This window comes from Meles meles, chromosome X (assembly GCF_922984935.1).
Source record: "Meles meles chromosome X, mMelMel3.1 paternal haplotype, whole genome shotgun sequence".
Classification (NCBI taxonomy): Eukaryota; Metazoa; Chordata; class Mammalia; order Carnivora; family Mustelidae; genus Meles; species Meles meles.
The window spans coordinates 89,906,538-89,924,235 of NC_060087.1; the positions used below are offsets into that span (position 1 = coordinate 89,906,538).

General features: G+C 49.4%; 1 protein-coding gene across 4 annotated transcripts in view; it reads left to right on the forward strand.

Moving 5' to 3' along the window:
• Positions 1–17,698, forward strand: part of FRMPD3 (FERM and PDZ domain containing 3) — a 74,987-nt gene that overhangs the window by 19,409 nt on the left and 37,880 nt on the right. For 2 of the 4 annotated variants that reach the window (XM_045996535.1, XM_045996539.1), the window contains exons 1-3: positions 12,661–12,738; positions 16,014–16,160; positions 16,329–16,436. In XM_045996535.1, coding sequence (XP_045852491.1) covers positions 16,119–16,160; positions 16,329–16,436 — 150 coding nt within the window. In that variant the 5' untranslated portion in view covers positions 12,661–12,738; positions 16,014–16,118. Of the gene's footprint in view, positions 1–12,633; positions 12,739–16,013; positions 16,161–16,328; positions 16,437–17,698 lie in introns of those variants that run through there. The other 2 variants (XM_045996538.1, XM_045996537.1) reach the window with 2 other exon arrangements.

Genomic DNA, 17,698 nt, shown 5'->3' on the forward strand with positions numbered 1-17,698 from the left:
TCACAGAGATGAGAGAAGATAAACCCTCTGGGTCTTTTAGTCCATCCCCCTGTCTTCAGGCAAGTGACTGCCTAAATCATTCCTGACCAGCAAGTAGGAATGTTGTTTAGGTAAGAAGATTCCTTGTAGCTCCTGCCTTCACTTCTACCTCCTTCAGTGGTCTGCAAGTCATTTCCTTGGGCCTGAGCAGATCCCACCTGGTGAAAGGGAAACCCATGTCCCTCTTTAGAACCCAACCAGGAAAGCACGTATTCACCTGCTCTGAGGTCCAGGCCTAGGCTTGGGACCTTTTGTTCCCATACCACTGGCAGCCACAGGAGGTCCGAACTATGCTCTTTCTTCTGTTTTCTGCCTTCTGTCTGGCACAGGCAACCATGGCATGAACACCGCTACCACCAGGCCGTAAGGCCTACACTCTTTCCCGCAGGCTCCAGTACCCGCTTCAGCTCCCTCAGGCACTGATGGCTCCTGCCCAGGCCTGTGCTTTCCCAGCAGTGGTCCCAAGCCCTCACATCTCTCTCCTCTCCTCTGCAGGAGGCCTCTCTGAGGACAAGCTCCTGGCTGGTGACCAGATTGTGGCTATTAATGAGGAGGACATGAGTGAAGCCCCCAGGGAAAGGTTCATAGAACTCATCGGGTAACAGGGGCTTCTTGGGCCTTGGCAGGAGCTGAGCACACACCCCCTCACCTAGCCCACCAGTGACATAGGGCTCCCACCGTCCTCCCTGGCCTTGAGAGGGAAGTCCTTGAGGCAGAGCAGCCCTAGCCAGGGATCTTGGCTACCTAGGGCTCCAGAGGCCAGCCCTGCCGGGGCCCCAGGGTCCGTCATGCTCTCTGGCTTAGCTTTCTCCAGTGATGTGGACAGAGAACAGCCTTCTGCAGGAGCTCACCTCACCTTCCTCCCCCTTACTGCTTCCCTCACTGAAACCCCTTGCTTTTTGACTTTCAGTACAGGGGGACAGACCCAGTGAGCAATGAGAACCAAACAAGCCATTAAAAGAACACTCTGGAAAAAAAATTAAAAAGGGAGAAAGAACACTCTGAGATAAGCGAAGTGTGAGCTAGTTATTTTTTTCTCACCTATCCATATTCCCCAGCACCAAAAACAAACAAACAACAACAACAACAAACCTGAGGAGAAGAAAATCTGGTTCCTCGGCTAATGGGTTGAGGAAGGGAAGCTGCCATTGTGGATTCTACTCAATGTGTGGGACTTCTTAGCGCCCTCCCCAGATGGGGGCAAGTGAGAGAGAGAAAGGAGTGTCAGAGGTGGGTGACTTTTCCCCTTCTCACCCCTATACATACCACACACACACACACACACCTCCTTGCATAGATGTGTTGATAAGGAATAAGAGATAGAGGTAAAGTCTCTAAATTCCATGGGTTGCCTTCAGCTTTGGTGACCTTGGCTGTGTCCCTCCAGATGGAACTATGTGTGGGCTCTCTCTCTCTCTCTCTCTCTCTGTCTGCCTTGTGTGGTCTGGCCTATCTCTGCCTCCATCTCCTTTAGGCCCTCTTGTTTTAGAATGTTCTTCATCTCACTTGTCTTTCTTTTTCTCTCAAATTCCACCTGTCCCCAGGACTCTCCCTCCCCTTCAAAGGCAGATTTAGCACACTGTGGATAGAACAGTCCCCTCTCACTTTCTCTGGAAGCATTTGGAATGCTCCCTCCCGAAGTCCAGGGCAGGTCTTCCTTGACATGCTCCCCTCTCCAGCTCACATCTTGAAACGTGTCTGGTCTGGTCCCTAATTATGTCTGGTTTGTCTCTCCTCCAAGTTCAGTAGTCCATTGCTTCTCCCCGCACCCAACTCCACCCTTCACCCTCCACCACCACACTGAAATGGGGTAAGTCCTTTCAACCCCATTGAGGACATGTTGGGGTTCTTCCAGCCTGATCATCCAGAAGTCTTTGCTCTGGTTCTAGTGAATATCTTTGCACCCTAGAACAGGTAGCCCAGTTTCATGAGGGACTCTGGAGCTCCTTCAGGATCAAGACAGAGCTCACTCATTTGATAACCTCAGGGGCTAGCCAATTTTTATTATTTCATTCATTCAATGAATGTTTGTTATCAAGTATCTACTGTGCACCAGGCACTGTTCTAGGCACTGAATACACAGCAGTGAATAAGAGAGAAACCCCACTGGAGTGTACATTCTCTTGGAAAGAAACACGCCTTAATGATAAACATGATAAATGTGTAATTGTACAGCAAACCGGAAGTGGATGAAGGCTATCAAAGGATAGAAAGTGGATCGGGATAAACGGGGTCCTGGAGTGCTGGGCACAGGGGTACCAATGCAACTTTAAATAGCCTGATCAGAGTTAGCCTCATTGAGAAGGTGGCAACTAAAGCAAGACTGAAAGGAGGGAGGGTGTTAGAGAGGGAAGTGTCAGTGCAAAGGCCCTGAGGCAGGAGTGTGGCATGTTTGGGGAGCAGGGGAGAAGCCAGGATGTGAAGTGGAGTGAAGAGGGAAAGACCTGTAGCCACTATAAGGACTTTGGCTTTGTTCTATATGAAATGGGGCTGGGGCAGATGGGTCACATAATCTGACTTACGCTATGCCCTGCCCTGTTCAAGAGACAGATTTTCCTGTGGGGCTTCCCAGGAACACAGCTCTTTCCTTCTCCCAGGAGCTCCCCATCCCTGGACTTGGCCTCACTGAATGTGGAAAATGTTCCAAGTCCTTGAGCAGGAGGCCTTGGTGTTCCTTGAATATCTAGAAGCAAGTGATCTTGACTCTGCTTCTTGAATACCCTTGTTCCCAGAAACACATGAAAAAGTCCAGTGAGGAGAGGGGAAGCTCTTTCCAGGCAAACTCTTTCCATTTCTCTCAGTTATTTTAAAGGATTGTGTATTCCCGGGGGAGAATTTTCATACCTCGTGGCCTGTGTGATCATTGGCATAAGTCTTGTCGGAGGAGTTTCAAATTCCTCATCCCTTTGAATATTTGCTGTCTGGAGAGCCTTGGTTCCATCTGTTGCTCCCTGGCTCCTGTTTTTTGGTCCTTCAATTAAAACAAATCTGCTGAGTATGAGTCATGATAACCAAATGACCTCCTTTGGGTTTTTCCTTTGAATTTCTTCTCTTGCTTAAATACCAAATTGCCAATTCAGTTCTATAATTCAGGCCTTCAGTTTTCCTCGAGAATTTTCTATTCTACAGAAAAAAATGCTCCTAAGGTGTGGGGAGTTCTACAAAGCAAACGTGAGAGGGAACTAGAATGGGAAGACCTGAAAAATGACAGCCCCAGAGATTATGGTAATGCCTTCTTCAGATGCACGCATGAACCTCTGCAGATGGTTTCCGTCGACTGCCACAAAAAATGGGAGGCGAGGCAGCCGGACAGATATTCAGAGTGCCCACTGGCCTAATCCGTATCCCTGAATGCAGCCCAGGGGAGAATTCTGGTGTTGCTTCTCGTGCACAATGAATACCTAGTGCATGATACACGACTGTCCTGTTCCTTCTTCTCTCTGTAGGAGCGCTAAGGAATTCATCATTCTTACAGTTCAGCACACTCATCAGGTGAGTGAGCCACTGTGCCAGCCACCCCTCCTCCCTGCGGAGGTGACAGAATCCCATATTGGAAAGTGACCGTGACGGGAGGGCGGGTGGACAGCAAAACTAGAATGCACATGTTGTGAACCAAGGCATGAGGAGTGAAGGCAAGGCATACCTTCTGAACATCTGACTCTGCTTTCTACCCTCAAGGCTTGGGGATTTGGAAAGGCTCTCCAGTGCTGTGTTCTGCCCTGTGCCTTTCACTTTACACTTTACCCCCACAGAGGACGTATGCTCACTGCCCCGGGTCCCAGACAGATTTTCTACTTTTTTTTTTTTTTGCTATGCCCCCTCAAAATGCACCTGCCCAGGGTCCAACTCCCATAAAGTCCTTGCAGATGGTGGGTGCTAGCTAGTCTCATTCATTCATTCATTCATTCATAGCAGTATTTCCTAGATGCCCTGCAATGTATGAGGCTCAGCACCACAATGGGGGGAATTTAATACGATGTTGGTGGGAAAGTACAGTTGGACGGACGGGTTCATCTTTGTCCTGGTGTAGTCACTAACTGGATGTTAAAGTAATCTCAAATGCACAGACCCAGGTGCAGAACTTTAATGTGCAAAACTCAGAGCCCTCCTTCCACCTCTGGCCTAGTTGTCCCTTCTCAGTGTCCCTGAGACTGCCCTGCCCTCCAGCACTGATGTCCCACCTCCATGGCCACAGGAGAGGTCCCACCTTTTGGGGTTAGGGGGCATGAAATCAGGAGACCCTTCACAGAGGAGGCTGCACCTGAGCCAGACCTCCAGAGATGGGGCAGGAGTTCCCAGGCAGAGACAGAGAGAAAGATTTTCCAGAGAGTTGGCCTTTCCGTGCAAAGCCAGGGACAGTGTGCAGGTGCAGGGCTCGTCAGTCAGGGATGGGTTCAAATCAAGCTCTGGCACTAACTGCCTTTCCCCATGGCCCCAAGCTATCCTCAGTGTAAAACACACACACATGTATACAAGCACATTCTCTCTCCCTCCCCTCCCACTCTCCCTCTCCCTCTCATACTTGCTCTCTGGCAAATAGGCTTTTCTCAGTAGCAATCCTTCTGTAGCTCTGGGCGGGCAAGTTCCACCTTAGCGGGTGTAACGAATACACCCCTTCCTCCCTCCCTGCCTTTCTGCACAGCAAGTTGTCTAGTGGACAGTGGACTGGCATTCCTCACTCCCCAGGCTCCTGTCATGAAATGGCTACCAGTTCTCCCCCCACCAAAAAGAAAAGAAAACATACTTGTTGTGTTTTACCTCTCATTGTGGTTACTGTGTTACTCAGTTCTCCTCAAATGTCATCTCTTAGAAGCCTTCCTTTTAAGACAGCATCGACCTGTCCCCATCTCCTGATACTGTGTCATTTCTTTCTTCAAAGTGAAAATATTTTATCTGTAGGCTTTTCACTGGGAGATCATTATAGACTCACAGGGAGTTGCAAAGCTAGGCAAAGCTAGTACACACAGCCGTGTGTACCCTTTACACTGTTTCTCCCAAGGGTTACAGCTCCCAGAACTAAATTTCCATCTTGACACCAGAACATTGACACTGATGCAATGTGTGTAGAGGGTTTAGTGTCAGTCCGTCACGTGTGGTGTGGGTCCACGGGGCCACCAGCATAGTCAAGTCACTGGACAGTTCTTCCACTACAAGACCCTTCACCTTGCCCTTTTAAAGCCACACCCCCTCCCCCACTTCAGTCGCCATCAACCACTAGTATGTTCCCCATTTCTGTAATGTCATCATTTCCAAAACTTTATATACACCAAATAATACAGCACATAATCTCTTGGGATTGGCTTTTTTTCACTCAGCACGGCGCCCTTGAGAGTCATCCAAGTTTTGGCCAGTATTAGCATTCTGTCCCTTGTTAATTGCTGAGTAGTGTCCCATGGTGCAGATGGACCACAGGCTGTTTAGTGACTCACCCAAACCTTATTAGAATGTCAGCTCCATGAGGACAGGGCTGTGTATCGTTCGCTGCCACAGAGTAAGCATTCAATGAATATGTGTCGAAGGAATAAAGGAAACCCAACTCCCAGCCATCACGGCAACCCAAACTCAAGTGTCCAAACGTAGGTACAGAATAAAAAGCCTAACACTGCCCCCCACCTCTCATCCTAGTGCCCTGAACACCCCTCTGCCCTCCAGTTCTGATGCCTGCACTGTCCTATTCCACGGCCTCTTTGCTATGGCCAGACTGCTTTCCTTCTCCCCGAGTCCAGGTCTTAGTTCTTACACCCTGCAGGCTTCTGTCCTTGTACTGCTCCACACTTCTTCTAACGTGGGTCTGTTTCCTTGAAGACCTGGCTTGAGACTCTTCCAAACCTCAGCCTGACCAACCTCAATGAGAGTTTCGCATTTGCGGGTCCATTCAGCAAACATCTGTTGAATATCTACCATTCGAGGTGCTCGTCTGAGCTGGGAACATGGCAGTCCATGGGACAGACATGGCTCCTACCCTCACAGAGCTTATAGTCTGGTACTTGGCCTTATGCTCTCTAAACCCGTGGATCATACAAGTGAGCACAAACACACAGGGGCCATAGCCAAAACAATTAACTTGTACAGTCAGAGCCTTTCGATCAGAATGTAAGCCAGCCATGGGCACTGGAGCAGAGTATTGGAGGCCTCCTAACTGGGCCAGGTGCTAACCCTTCAGTTAACCATTGGTAAAGAGATCTCAGAGCAGAGGTCAGGGGGCACCCAGGAGGCTCAGGGCAGTGGCTACTTACCAATCAGTGTGAAAGAAACGCTCACAATGGAAATGGCCATACCAGCACCTCCCCAGTAAATGTCAGCCTTGCATACATGTGTAGTCGATCCTCACTATTCTAGATTCTGCATGTGCAAGTTCACCTACTCCCTAAAATTTATTCGTAACCCCCAAACCGAGACCCATGGTGCTTTTCTGCTCACTTATGGACATAGGCAGAGCATGAAAAATTAGAGTCTCCCAATGCACACAATTCCAGCTGAGGTCAAACAGGGCAGCGCTCTGCCATCTTGTTTCAGCCGTCACACGGAGGTGTCCGGAAGATAGAGATGGCAGGGAGCAGTGCCATGTAGTGCAGGAAGCTCGGGCTCTGGAGCAGTTGGATGGGCTTTGAATCCCAACTCTGGCCCCTGTTAGTGGGGCAGCCTCAAGCAAGTCACTTAACTTCAGAACTTCATTTTCTCCCAGTGAAAGAAAATAGAACCTACCAGGATGAGTGGTTTTTAGAATTCAAAATTATCATCTGTGTGAGACATACACATACACTCGCACTCATGCACACACACATGCACACCTGTGTGTGCACACGCCACACTCACACATACGCGCACACACACACGCATTTCCCCCAGGAGCAACTGTTCAGTATTCATTCGTTCAGTGTTTGAGGTGACTTTATAAAACGTAACTGCCGTGAGTCACAGAAATGGACGGAGACAGAGAATCTTCTCTCAAGATGTAATGAGAGCTTTATCTACACCTCCCCGCCCCGTAGCCTGTGTTCATTGTGATTACTGTTTCTTCCAGAAGACAGTCTTCCGGTAGGTCCAGCCTGTGGCCCAGGAATCCTCATACCTCTGAGGCTCCTTCCGGCTTCCACATTCTGTGGCTGAGGAGGATCTAGTACAGTGATTCTTGACCCTGGCTATACATTAGAACCACCTGAGAAGTTCTTAAAGCTATTGATACTTGGGCTTTAGCCCTGAACAATTGAATTTGAAGCTTTGGGGATGGGACCCAGGAGTTAGTCTTTCAAAAAGGCTTCCAAAATGATTCTTATGCAGCCAAGATATGTATCAAGAACTACTGGTCTAATATGTGGTCTCTTTCAGATGACACTGTTCTTATAATAGACTGACATTTATGATGTCAGACCATTGAGGGTGTTTTAGTGGGGGTGATCACAGGGGTCCGTTCCCAGGGCCCGGCTATGCATACTGCCTCTAAAGCCACTTATTATGTCCATATGTATTTAAAGGAATTCCTTAATCTTCGAGTGACCGACTATCCCCCATGATTGACTCAATATATATGCATTTTGGTACCCTTAGACCTAAGCTCATGGTAGGTCCTCAATCAATATTTTTTAAATACTTCGTTGGGACTTAAAATGGCTCTCGTGAAGAAAGTAGACAGTCCCTTCAAATGAAACTAGTTTTCCTGTACTGAAGACTTACCTGTACCCAAAGAGCCAGGATCCCCTCTGCTTGGAACCACCTGCCCAGAAAAAAAGGCCGAAATAATGAGAACTACTCCAGAAATATTAGTTTTCCACAGAGTTTCTCAAGGTATGGTGCTTGGCAGATGGTAGGTACTTAAGCCATATTTGCCGAGTTGGTGAACTAATGCATTATGAACCTTAACAATCAACCTCTCTCTTTAATTCTGTGCCTACTCTATGCTTGGTGCTAGGGGTAAATATAGTAATATAAAATCTCATCTCTTCTTTTACAACCTAGTGGGAGACATGAGCTCTGGCAGTGTGGAATAACAAGGAGTACTATAGGGGTGCCTGGGTGGCTCGGTCGTTTAAGCTTCCAACTCTTGGTTTTGGTTCAGATCACAATCTCAGGGTTGAGGGGTCGTGCCCCATATCAGGCTCTATGATGTGCATGGAACCTGCTTAAGATTCTCTCCCTCTGCCCCTCCCTCCACCTCTTTCTCTCTGAGGGAGAAACAGGGGAGGAGAGTACTATAGAAAATCTGGGGAGGGGACTGGAGGAATTGGGGAAGAACTCAGGACCAAGGCGGAATTTGAGCTGGGCTTTAGAGATGGCTCTTAGCTAAGCAAAGGGGACACTGGGGGCCCATAAGAGCAGCAATGGTGAAGAGGCAGTATGAGGTGGGCACCGGAAGTGGAAAGCAGCCCAGTGTGCCCAGGGCAGTGTGCCCAGAACCACTTGTCAGGGCCAGAGATGAGGAATGTGGGTCATGTGTGTCTTGCAGGGGGCCTTGGAAGCCGAAGAGAGAGCATGTTCACCTCCAGGCCCTAAGAGCAGATCAGAAGGCCCTGGGTCCCTTATCAGTAGTCCCATGAAACTAGGTTGGCCCTCCATTGTCTCAGACTCCCACAGTGGTTACTATGGGGATTGCTTAGAAGGAGGCTCAGGTGTCTCTAACCAGTGGTGGTGGGTGTAATGTTGTAGGAAATTAAAAATCCTGCGAAAATGAGACTAGAAAATGAAAGGATACGAGGAAGCTGCCCATGCTGCAGGAACCCAAGCTTTATCCTCTTGCAATCCAAATGGGGCTCTCTCTTGCACTAAAATGTTGGGCCATATACCCGACTTTGAACCCAACCCTGAAATCTGTCCTAATAGAGCCACCAAATTAAAAAGAAAAATGGTCAGAGAATCACCAGCTGCTGAATTCAGTCCTGGGGGAGCAGCAGGCCCTCTCCTCTATTGCTTATTCCACTGAGCTGCTGGCTTCATATTGGCTTCAAGGGGCTTACAGTGGCCCCCAACGGTGCTTCCTGATTCAGGTCCCATGTTCCCAGCCAAAATTCATTTTTGCCAGCGAGGGGGCCTGTTGCAAAATGAGATTCCCAACTGCTTGAGGGGGAAAAAACGGGGTCAGTGAAGAGCTCAGATGTCCCAGCTTGAAGGTACTCAACTAATCTCTGCCTGATGGGCTAGGACATTTTCAACAATATAAATTCCTGTGCCTTATGCTCCTGGAGATTTTGACTTTTTAAAGTCCGGCATGGGCCTAGAAATCTGTGTTTCAACAAGTGCTCCCCAGTGGTTCTTACCATCAGGAAAGTTTTAGAAACAGTGGTGAGTGCATGCTAAAAAGTTAGTGCGGGGGTTAGCAAACTTTTTCCCCGTAAAGGGCTGTCTAGTAAATATCGTAAACTTTGTAGGTGATGCATGATAGTTGCAAAAACAACCACAGGTGGAGCCTGAGTGAAGATCACAACTGTATGCCAATAAAGTTTTATTTATAAAAACAGGTGGCAGGCAGGATCCGGCCCAGGAATTATGTTCATTACTCCTCCCTGGGACCACATTCACGCTTTGATCAGGGCCTTCCCAATTCTTAGTATTTTCACTCAAGAGAGTGACCCTCGTGTTAAGAACTTCAGGCCCTGTAGCTGAGCTTCAAAAATGCTTTGGAACAGGGCGACCTTTGAGAGCCCCTCCTATCCCACTGCAAGGCAGACGTCACCTGTGTGGAGGCACCAGGCTAGACGTGAGTCGGTGACATGTAGTCGGGACCAGCTGGCAATGAATGAGTCACCATCAGTGATCAAGTCTGAAGACTGAGAATAGAACGGAGTCTTAGAGACGGACAGGACAAGGGTCAGTGAGGAATGAGGCATGAACAAGCTGAAAATAGCTCTACCACAGACAGCGGAAATGATTACAAGCCCTGAAAATATAGGCAATTCCACTTCCTCCTTCATGGTTTTTCTCCTATAAAAATATCTGGATCTTCTGTGTATAGTCGTATCTGTTGGGCAGGATCCAATCTGAGACTTTTGGTAGGGATCCCAAGGAGGCTGTCCCCTCCTCATAGGTAAGACCTGGAAGGATACCAGTTGCACTCCTTCATATGTTCAAAGGTCCATTCAATAGGACCGGCATCAAACCAGAACCAGTGGGGGAAAGATGGGGAATGGACACCCAGCTTCAGTGGGCTATGGGGTCTAGTCACCAATCCAAGATGCTGGAAATCTGGATTCCAGTTTCAGCTCCACTACCAAATTGTTTTGATACTTTGAGCAAACCCTACCCTCTTCCCAGGCCTCCGTTTTCACATGTAAAAATAAAGGGTGGACTACATAGCCCGCTGAGGCTTCTAGAGATGCCTCATTCCCCACGGTGCATGGAGGCATCCGATGACAGATGGTTACAGAAAAAGGAAGGAGTGATGGGTAGAAGTGAAGATTTCACCTGCCTTGTGTCTGTGGTGCCTCAGGTGGACATTCAGACTGCTATGGAGACTGAGCCAAGTAGCACTGCCTGAACAGAGTTCCAGATCTTTCTATCTTGCCCTTGCCCTGTGCTCCTGCTGCAGCCTGCAGCCCCTGCCCAGGATTTAAGCACAAAGCTGCACAACATCCAAAAGCATTTCTTGACTCCCACGAACGATCAATACTGTAATCACTTTCTGCAACAATCTTCAGGCCTGGATTTTGTTGTGCCATACCTTCTGCTGCCAACAAACCACCTCTGTGGCTCAGGATGAGAAGTCTACCGTGCCTTTAGCTCAGTGGTTCCCTGCAACTTTTAGCCACATTTGGAAGTCATTGGAAACTTTAAAAAAATGCCAGTGCCTGGGCCCCAGCCGCAGGAATCTGAGGTCATTGATCTGGGGTGGGGCCTGGGCATCAGGGGTTTGGAAAGCTGCCCCACTCTTTCTGCCATGCAGCCAGGAAGGAGACCCACCGCCTGAGGTTCAAGTGCACCTGGGTGGAACAGGTGGCTTCCTACAGTCCACCCCTCTGTGGGGAATGAGATTGCTGGCTCCAGAAGAGACCCAACTGGGACCAGGTCCCAAGCCCTGATGAGGACGTTTGTTTCTGGTGTGTCTTTATCTTAGGGCCCTGCCCTCCTGTGGCTGATCTGGTAAACGGATTTCAACTGCAGCATTAATGGCGGAAAATAGCTTAATGGATCCCCTTCCCAATTGGCAGGGGCCTTCGGGACCTTAACTCTCAGGGATTCTTGATTGTGGGACTCCAAGGTTCCATGACAAAGCCAGGAGAGGAGGTGGTTTGAAGGAGCACCAAACCCAATGTACCCCCTTGTCCTGCTCACCTTAGTAAGTGGCAACTCCGTTCTTCCAGTTGACTCCTCTCTTTTTCTCGCCTCCCACATCTGATCTGTCAACACATCAGCTCGGTTCTGTCTTTAAAATAGATCCAGAATTCACTCCCTTTTCATCACCTCCATTATGAGTACCCTAGCCCAAGCCACCATCATAGTTGAACTGTGTTATTACAGGAGACTCCAAACTCGTCTCCCTACTTTGGGTGTCGACCCTCCTACGCTGTTTTCCACACCACAGCCAGAGGCATCCTTTTAAAATGCAAGTCAGACCCTATCTGCTTAAAACCCTTCCGTGGAGTCAAATCGAAAGTTCTGACCATGGCTGACAAGGCCCTACGTGGCCCAGCCCCCACCTGCCTCTTGGAGCGCAACTCCTCCAGCTCCCCCTCCATCGCTCTGCTCTGGCCACACTGGGCTTCCTTGTGGTTCCTCATGCACCCCAATCCCCCTTCCACCTCAGAGCCTTTATCATCCTTTCTGCCTGGGAGGCTCTCTCTCCCTCACTCGCTTCGGGTCTCTGCTTAAATGTCCCCTCCTCTGAGAGGTCTCCCCTGAACATCTAGTCAAAAATAATGCCCTCCTCACTCACCCCTCCTCACTAGTGCGTTCTCTTGTGTAGCCCTCCACCCTGCTTGATTTGGTCTCAGAGTCCTCTGCTACCCAAAAGGAATTGATTTGTTTATTATCTTTCTGATCCTGCTAGAACGATGCTCTTTGAGGCCTGGGAGTTTGGTGTTGGTCCCTGCTGAATCCCTCGTCACCTCTAACAGTATCTGCAAATAGGAGGTTCTCCCTAAATTTGCCACACAAATGAATAAATGCCCTCAAAGACATGAGAGGGGGCCCCTCAGCAAGATTCCTTGTTTTCCTTGGGTCGTTTTCTATAATCTCCTTCCTGGGGGCAGGGCATATCTGTGAGATGAATAAGATCATTCCTTTAACTCCTTTGAGGTGCTCGTATTCAGATGTAATAGAAGCCACCATTTAGGTATATCTCACACTACGAACACCAAATATGTAATCATTCAGTGGATGTTATTACTAAAGAATTTTTGCCAACTCCCCTAGGCCTAGAGTGTTAATAACGGGATTCAATTTACCCAAATTCAATGCACGCCCAGCTTTTCTCAGAACACACCAATCGTGGAAAGAAGCACTTAGCACATTGCCTTGCACCTAGCAGGGAATCGATACTTATTTATTGACTTATTGATCAGCAAGGCGAAGTGTACCCGTACTGAGACATCTTAACTCCAGCGTGGCAAAGGTCAGGTTCTTTCCGGGGATGGAGCACTCACCGGCCCTCTGTTCTTTTTCCAGTCCCCCAAATCTGCTTTCATCAGCACCACAAAGAAGGCCAGGCTGAGATTCAATCCTGCGAAGGTCCGATTTTCTGAGCGGGTGGCCGTTGGAGAAACAGACGCAGTAAGTGCAGCTTTAGATCCCTGTCCTCGGCCCTCGGCTAGTATCAGCCCGGCCCTGGAGGTCTCCCTCTGGAGCAGGCGCTCATCTGCTGCTCTTTGAAGCAGGTGGAGCAGACGGCCTTATGGGGCTGGACGGGAAGAAACAGGGGGCTCCAGGCTAGCAGTGAGTTAGGAATATGTGAGCCTTCCTAGCCTAGCTCAGGCTCAGAGCCAGCACTCCACAAACATCCCTGGGCTATTTGACAGAAGCAGAAAGGAGGAGGTAGTGGTTTTCTGAAGATCCCAAGCCAGAGCAGCTGGTGAAATCGATCTCTCTTTGCATCAAAGTGGTCCTGCACTGGCCCAGCTTGACCCGAGAGGACACCAGCTAGCAGCCTGGGGGAAATGATACAGACTCTCATTGTCACAGAGCTTTCATTAGGCACCTGCTGTGTCCCCAGCACCGCAAGGGATGCAAAAGAAACACTTCTTCCCTGCCCCTGGATACCGCTCAGTGATGTTGGGGGGCTCTGGGTGTAGTGGTTTGGGTTGAGATGACGCAGTATCCCCCACTGGGTGGTATGGTTTCAACGAGCAGGTGATCCTTGACAATCCATTGCTGTGCAGCTGCCAGGCTGGGTGGGAGGAGGTCATGGCCAGCCCGCAGTCTTTCTCATTGCTCTGTTGGGGTTTCCCTGAGCTGAGCTGCCTGCTCCAGATAAGCCCAGAGAAGAGATGGGTGGAGAGCAGGGAGGTGTGTTAAGCAGTCATGGATTATGGCCCGAGTCCCCCAAGAGCCTGCAGAAGTCCGTGATAGCCAGGTTGGGGTGGGGGTGGGGGGCAGGGAGAGCTGAGCTAACAGCCATTTGTGGGCTTTTGCAGGCGTCTGCGGGCTAAGCTCCCGGGAGGCCCATGGCCCTTCTGTACAGAGGAACAGCTGCCATTGAGAAAAGCCAGCAGGCCCAGCCCGAGTGGGAAAGTCAGTGGGGTGCCAGGCACTGGTGTAGTTCTTTGAAACAGAGCCCCTCAGAAGAAGGGTTAGAGGATACAGGTGTCTTCCATGGCCTTTTCCCTGGCACTCATCCCAGCCTCAGCCCAGGCCCTCTTCCATCCCCGTTCAGGGAAGGCTGAGAAGCCAGGGGACTCCAGGGTCCCCCTGGGGAAGCCATGGCATAGTTGGTGTTTGGGCTCCATCTCCGTCCTAGCAGAAGACGTTCAAGAGAAGTGGGAGGTTGGTGATCATGATGAAGGACACTCCAAGGGCCATGCCACTAAAGGGACATGTGTGTCCTGAGCCCCCGAAAAGCCAGAGGAGATGCAAATTGAATCTGGAAAGGACAGTGTAACCCTTTCAGTATTACAGAGTAATCACTCAAGACCAGGCCACCCAGCAAAAACCTCCCTTCCATCTCTCCTCTCCTTTTCTCCTCCCCTCTCTGCCTTTTCCTTCCACTCCCCCTTCCTCACTCTCCCCTCCCCCCAACATGACTCCCCTCTCCTACATCTCAGCTAGCCACAGGCAAGATCAAGGCCCCACCCCAGATGAACCTCAAAGCAAGTGCCCCTGAGTGGTTGGGACCCACCCAGGGTTCCTTCCGTCACTCCTGGACAGGTCACCACGTGCAGTGTGAGGCCCTTGACTAAGACAGAAACAGACAGACAGACATCAGTCTTCCCACTCTAGCTGTGCTCCAGAAGTGACCTGATGTCACAACCCCCATCCCCATGCAACCAGTGTGGACCCTAGCAGCCTCACCATTGCTCAGGACCTAGGGGAGTCCAGGCCCAGGTGACTCTAAGACTGTCCCATCCTCCCTCTGCCTGGGTGTTCCGGGGCTTTATTAAGCAGCCAGAGCACAAATAAATCCAGTGGGCGTTCCTTGCCAACTCTATTTTTAAGCAAAATCAATTAAGTAATTATCTGAGTCCAACCCAGTGTGCTAAATAAAACGTGCCACCGCTGGGTGTCATCAACCTGGGCCTGGTGGGAGCAAGGCATCTCAGGATCAGGCCAAGAACAAGGGAGCCACGTTTTCCCAACATTATACCCACTCCTGACTCCCCACCCTCCCAACTGAACCCCAACCCAGGAGGACTTGCTTGTTCATTTCTTCATGTCTGTGAGGGTCCCCAGATATAGACTGCTGTTCTTCTGGTCTAACAGTCTACTCCCACCATTAGATCAAAATCTAATTCACCTCACCTAGGAAATCTTACCCATCTTATACCTGGTGGTTTGGTTTTGGTTTATAATTGCTTTCTAGTGGATTCACGTGGCTGTGCCCAGTCTCTACAACAAGATTATAAGACCAAATCCAATCCTCTCTTTTTGCCTGGCCCTCATGGAAGTTACTTAGCATAGTGTGAGGTATATTCGAGAGGCTCAATGAATGCCCACTGATTTAAGAATTTCTGGCCATCTTAGAAAGCTTTTTGGTTCCTCTAGAACTGGTGATGGCCCAGGAAAACAATCGGACTCTCCTGATGATTCTAATCATTCAAGTAAGCACACGTTATGTATCTACTGCTCATATATTCAACACCCATGTGTTGTGCGCCAGCTATGTGCCAGGAACTCTGCTTAATGTCAGAACTACAAAGATTGAATAGGGCCGAGTTCACCATTTGTGAAAGACAAACATTCTTCAAAAATATGCTAAGAGCACTGAAAGAGGTGTGTGTGACATTACCCTGAGAACACACGGGAACACCGGGTCCAAGTGCCTGATGAGTTTGGACAAGACTTTACAGAATTGGTATTTAAGCTGGGTTTTGAAGGATGAGTAGGAGTTGGCCATGGAGGGAAAAGGAAGGCAGAGAGAACAGTCTTTATTTAACACATATTTATGGAGAACTTAACCACTCTATAAATCAAGGGACATGGGGCTGAGGCTGAGAAAACTTTTGCTAAGAAGTTACCAGGTGTTCAAACACGGGCTTTGCCAGTGGTCCTCAATCAGGATCGGTACTGCCCCCTCTCAGCTTTGGGAAATGTCAGAAGGTGTTGTGAGGCATGCCAATGATTTGGCATGCCATTGGCATTGAGTGTCTCAGGGTCGGAGATGCTCAGTGTCCTGCAGGGAGTGACACGGTACCTGGACTGGCAAGACAGGACTCTGGAGAAGTAGGCAGGGGCCAGGTCAGAAAGGACCTAGGAGACTGTGGGGGTTGGCAGAGCAAAGGCACAGATATGGACGTGATCTCGGCCAGTGAAGGGCCTGGTGGAAAGGGGAGTGTCAGTATATAAGAGCAAGTGAGTAAGGTGGGTCCTAAGGAGGCCTTCCATCTGCTCTTTAGGGTACAGTGGTCTCTGTGGGCCAAGCATCACCCTCAGTTGTGGAACACTGAGCTGCAGTAGAATGGGGGTGCGCCACGATACCGAATGAAAAGTGAACTTTCGATATGGCCCAATGTTTTCGTAGAGCATTTGGTTCTGGTCTGCAGGTAACATGATCACTGATCTCTTCTTTCCTATGTCTCCTTGTCCTTCCATACCTTTGGCTCCCTGTCTCCTTTACTCACTCCCTTCTCTTCCTTCATATACCCCTCATCTGGCTTTCCTCTGCCTTCGAAATGAGCCCCTCTCCTTGACCTTTCCCTGCCTATTCACAGAAAATGATGAAGAAAGAAGCTCTTCTCCTCATCCCCAATGTCCTGAAGGTCTTCTTAGAAAATGGGCAGATCAAATCATTCACTTTTGATGGCCGGACTACTGTTAAGGTACATACAGTCTCCCCTCTCTCGGGTCAGCCTTTGCCCTCTCCGGGGCACACACGGCTGCTGGTTCCTGGGTGTCTCTGTGTCTGTGGAGAGTTGCTGCTGGGGAACAAGGTGGCCTTGGTGCTTCTGCCTCTGTGAGCCCCAGGCTGTGAGAACACATAGTCCTTGGATGAGGGTGTGGGGGGGGGAGGCAAGAATCCGAGTGCCCAGCTACACATGTCTGTGTGTGTGTGTGTGCGTATGCATGTGTGCACAAGCATGAGTACATTATGTGTATACACCTACTTGTGCACTACTCTGTGTCCATGTTATACCGGGTCCTTCAAGGCTCTCAGGAGCTAAGGAGCATGAAGATCATTAAAACAAAAAAAAGCAAAAGTGATTTATATTGCTACGATAACACCTATGTACATTTACACACAGAAATCAACAAACACAATCTCTTGGGAGATTAGCCTAGCCATGCTTTGTTTTTTAAATAACCATCAGATCTTAAGCACTGAACCAAGATTTGAAACGTCCAGCAATAGTCCCTTTGGCTATTCCTTTCTCAGGAAGAGCAGTTACTAAGCTGTGACTCTTAAGAGCTCAGCCAGCTGTCTGAAAGTTGCAGTGATTCCCTTTGTCCTGAGGAGGAGAGACAAGGAAATGATTAACCCCCAGGTTCAACTTGGATCTGGGACAGAAATCACGACTCCTACTTCTTCTGGACCCCCTCCAGAAAGAGAATGCCATCCTCAGAATGAATTTCCACGCAGCCAGTGAGATAGCATCTATCTGCCCAGAAAACCCACTTGGCTCATAGGCGTCCTGAGGTCCCCAGACTGGGGCCAAGACAACCTTATAAAGAAGGAAACTCTTGGGCCAGGAAAATTCTCTAAGAGGAATTATCAGGTGTTCAGGGTCAGCCTCGCCAGTGGTTCTCAGCCAGGGTTCTCAGCCCCTTCCAGACAGCATTTAGAAATTTGGGATCATCCCATGGTTTGGGGTGCTACTGACATTCTCTCCAGGTCAGAGATGCTGAGCATCCTGCAGGGAATGAGACAGTCCCTGAATGACAAAGAATTGTCCTGCCCAGAGTACCAGTAGCACCCAAGTTATAGAACACTAGACCTACCCCATGTCAATGGAACTGAGAGTCCCTTTGGAAGACTTAGGCCTGGCTGAGTCCCCCAAGGGGCCTAAGACCAAAACATATCCCTTAGGTTTTCCTGGGATGGTCTCTGGCCTATTGGAGGTCTCAGAGTCTGGAAGGGACATCG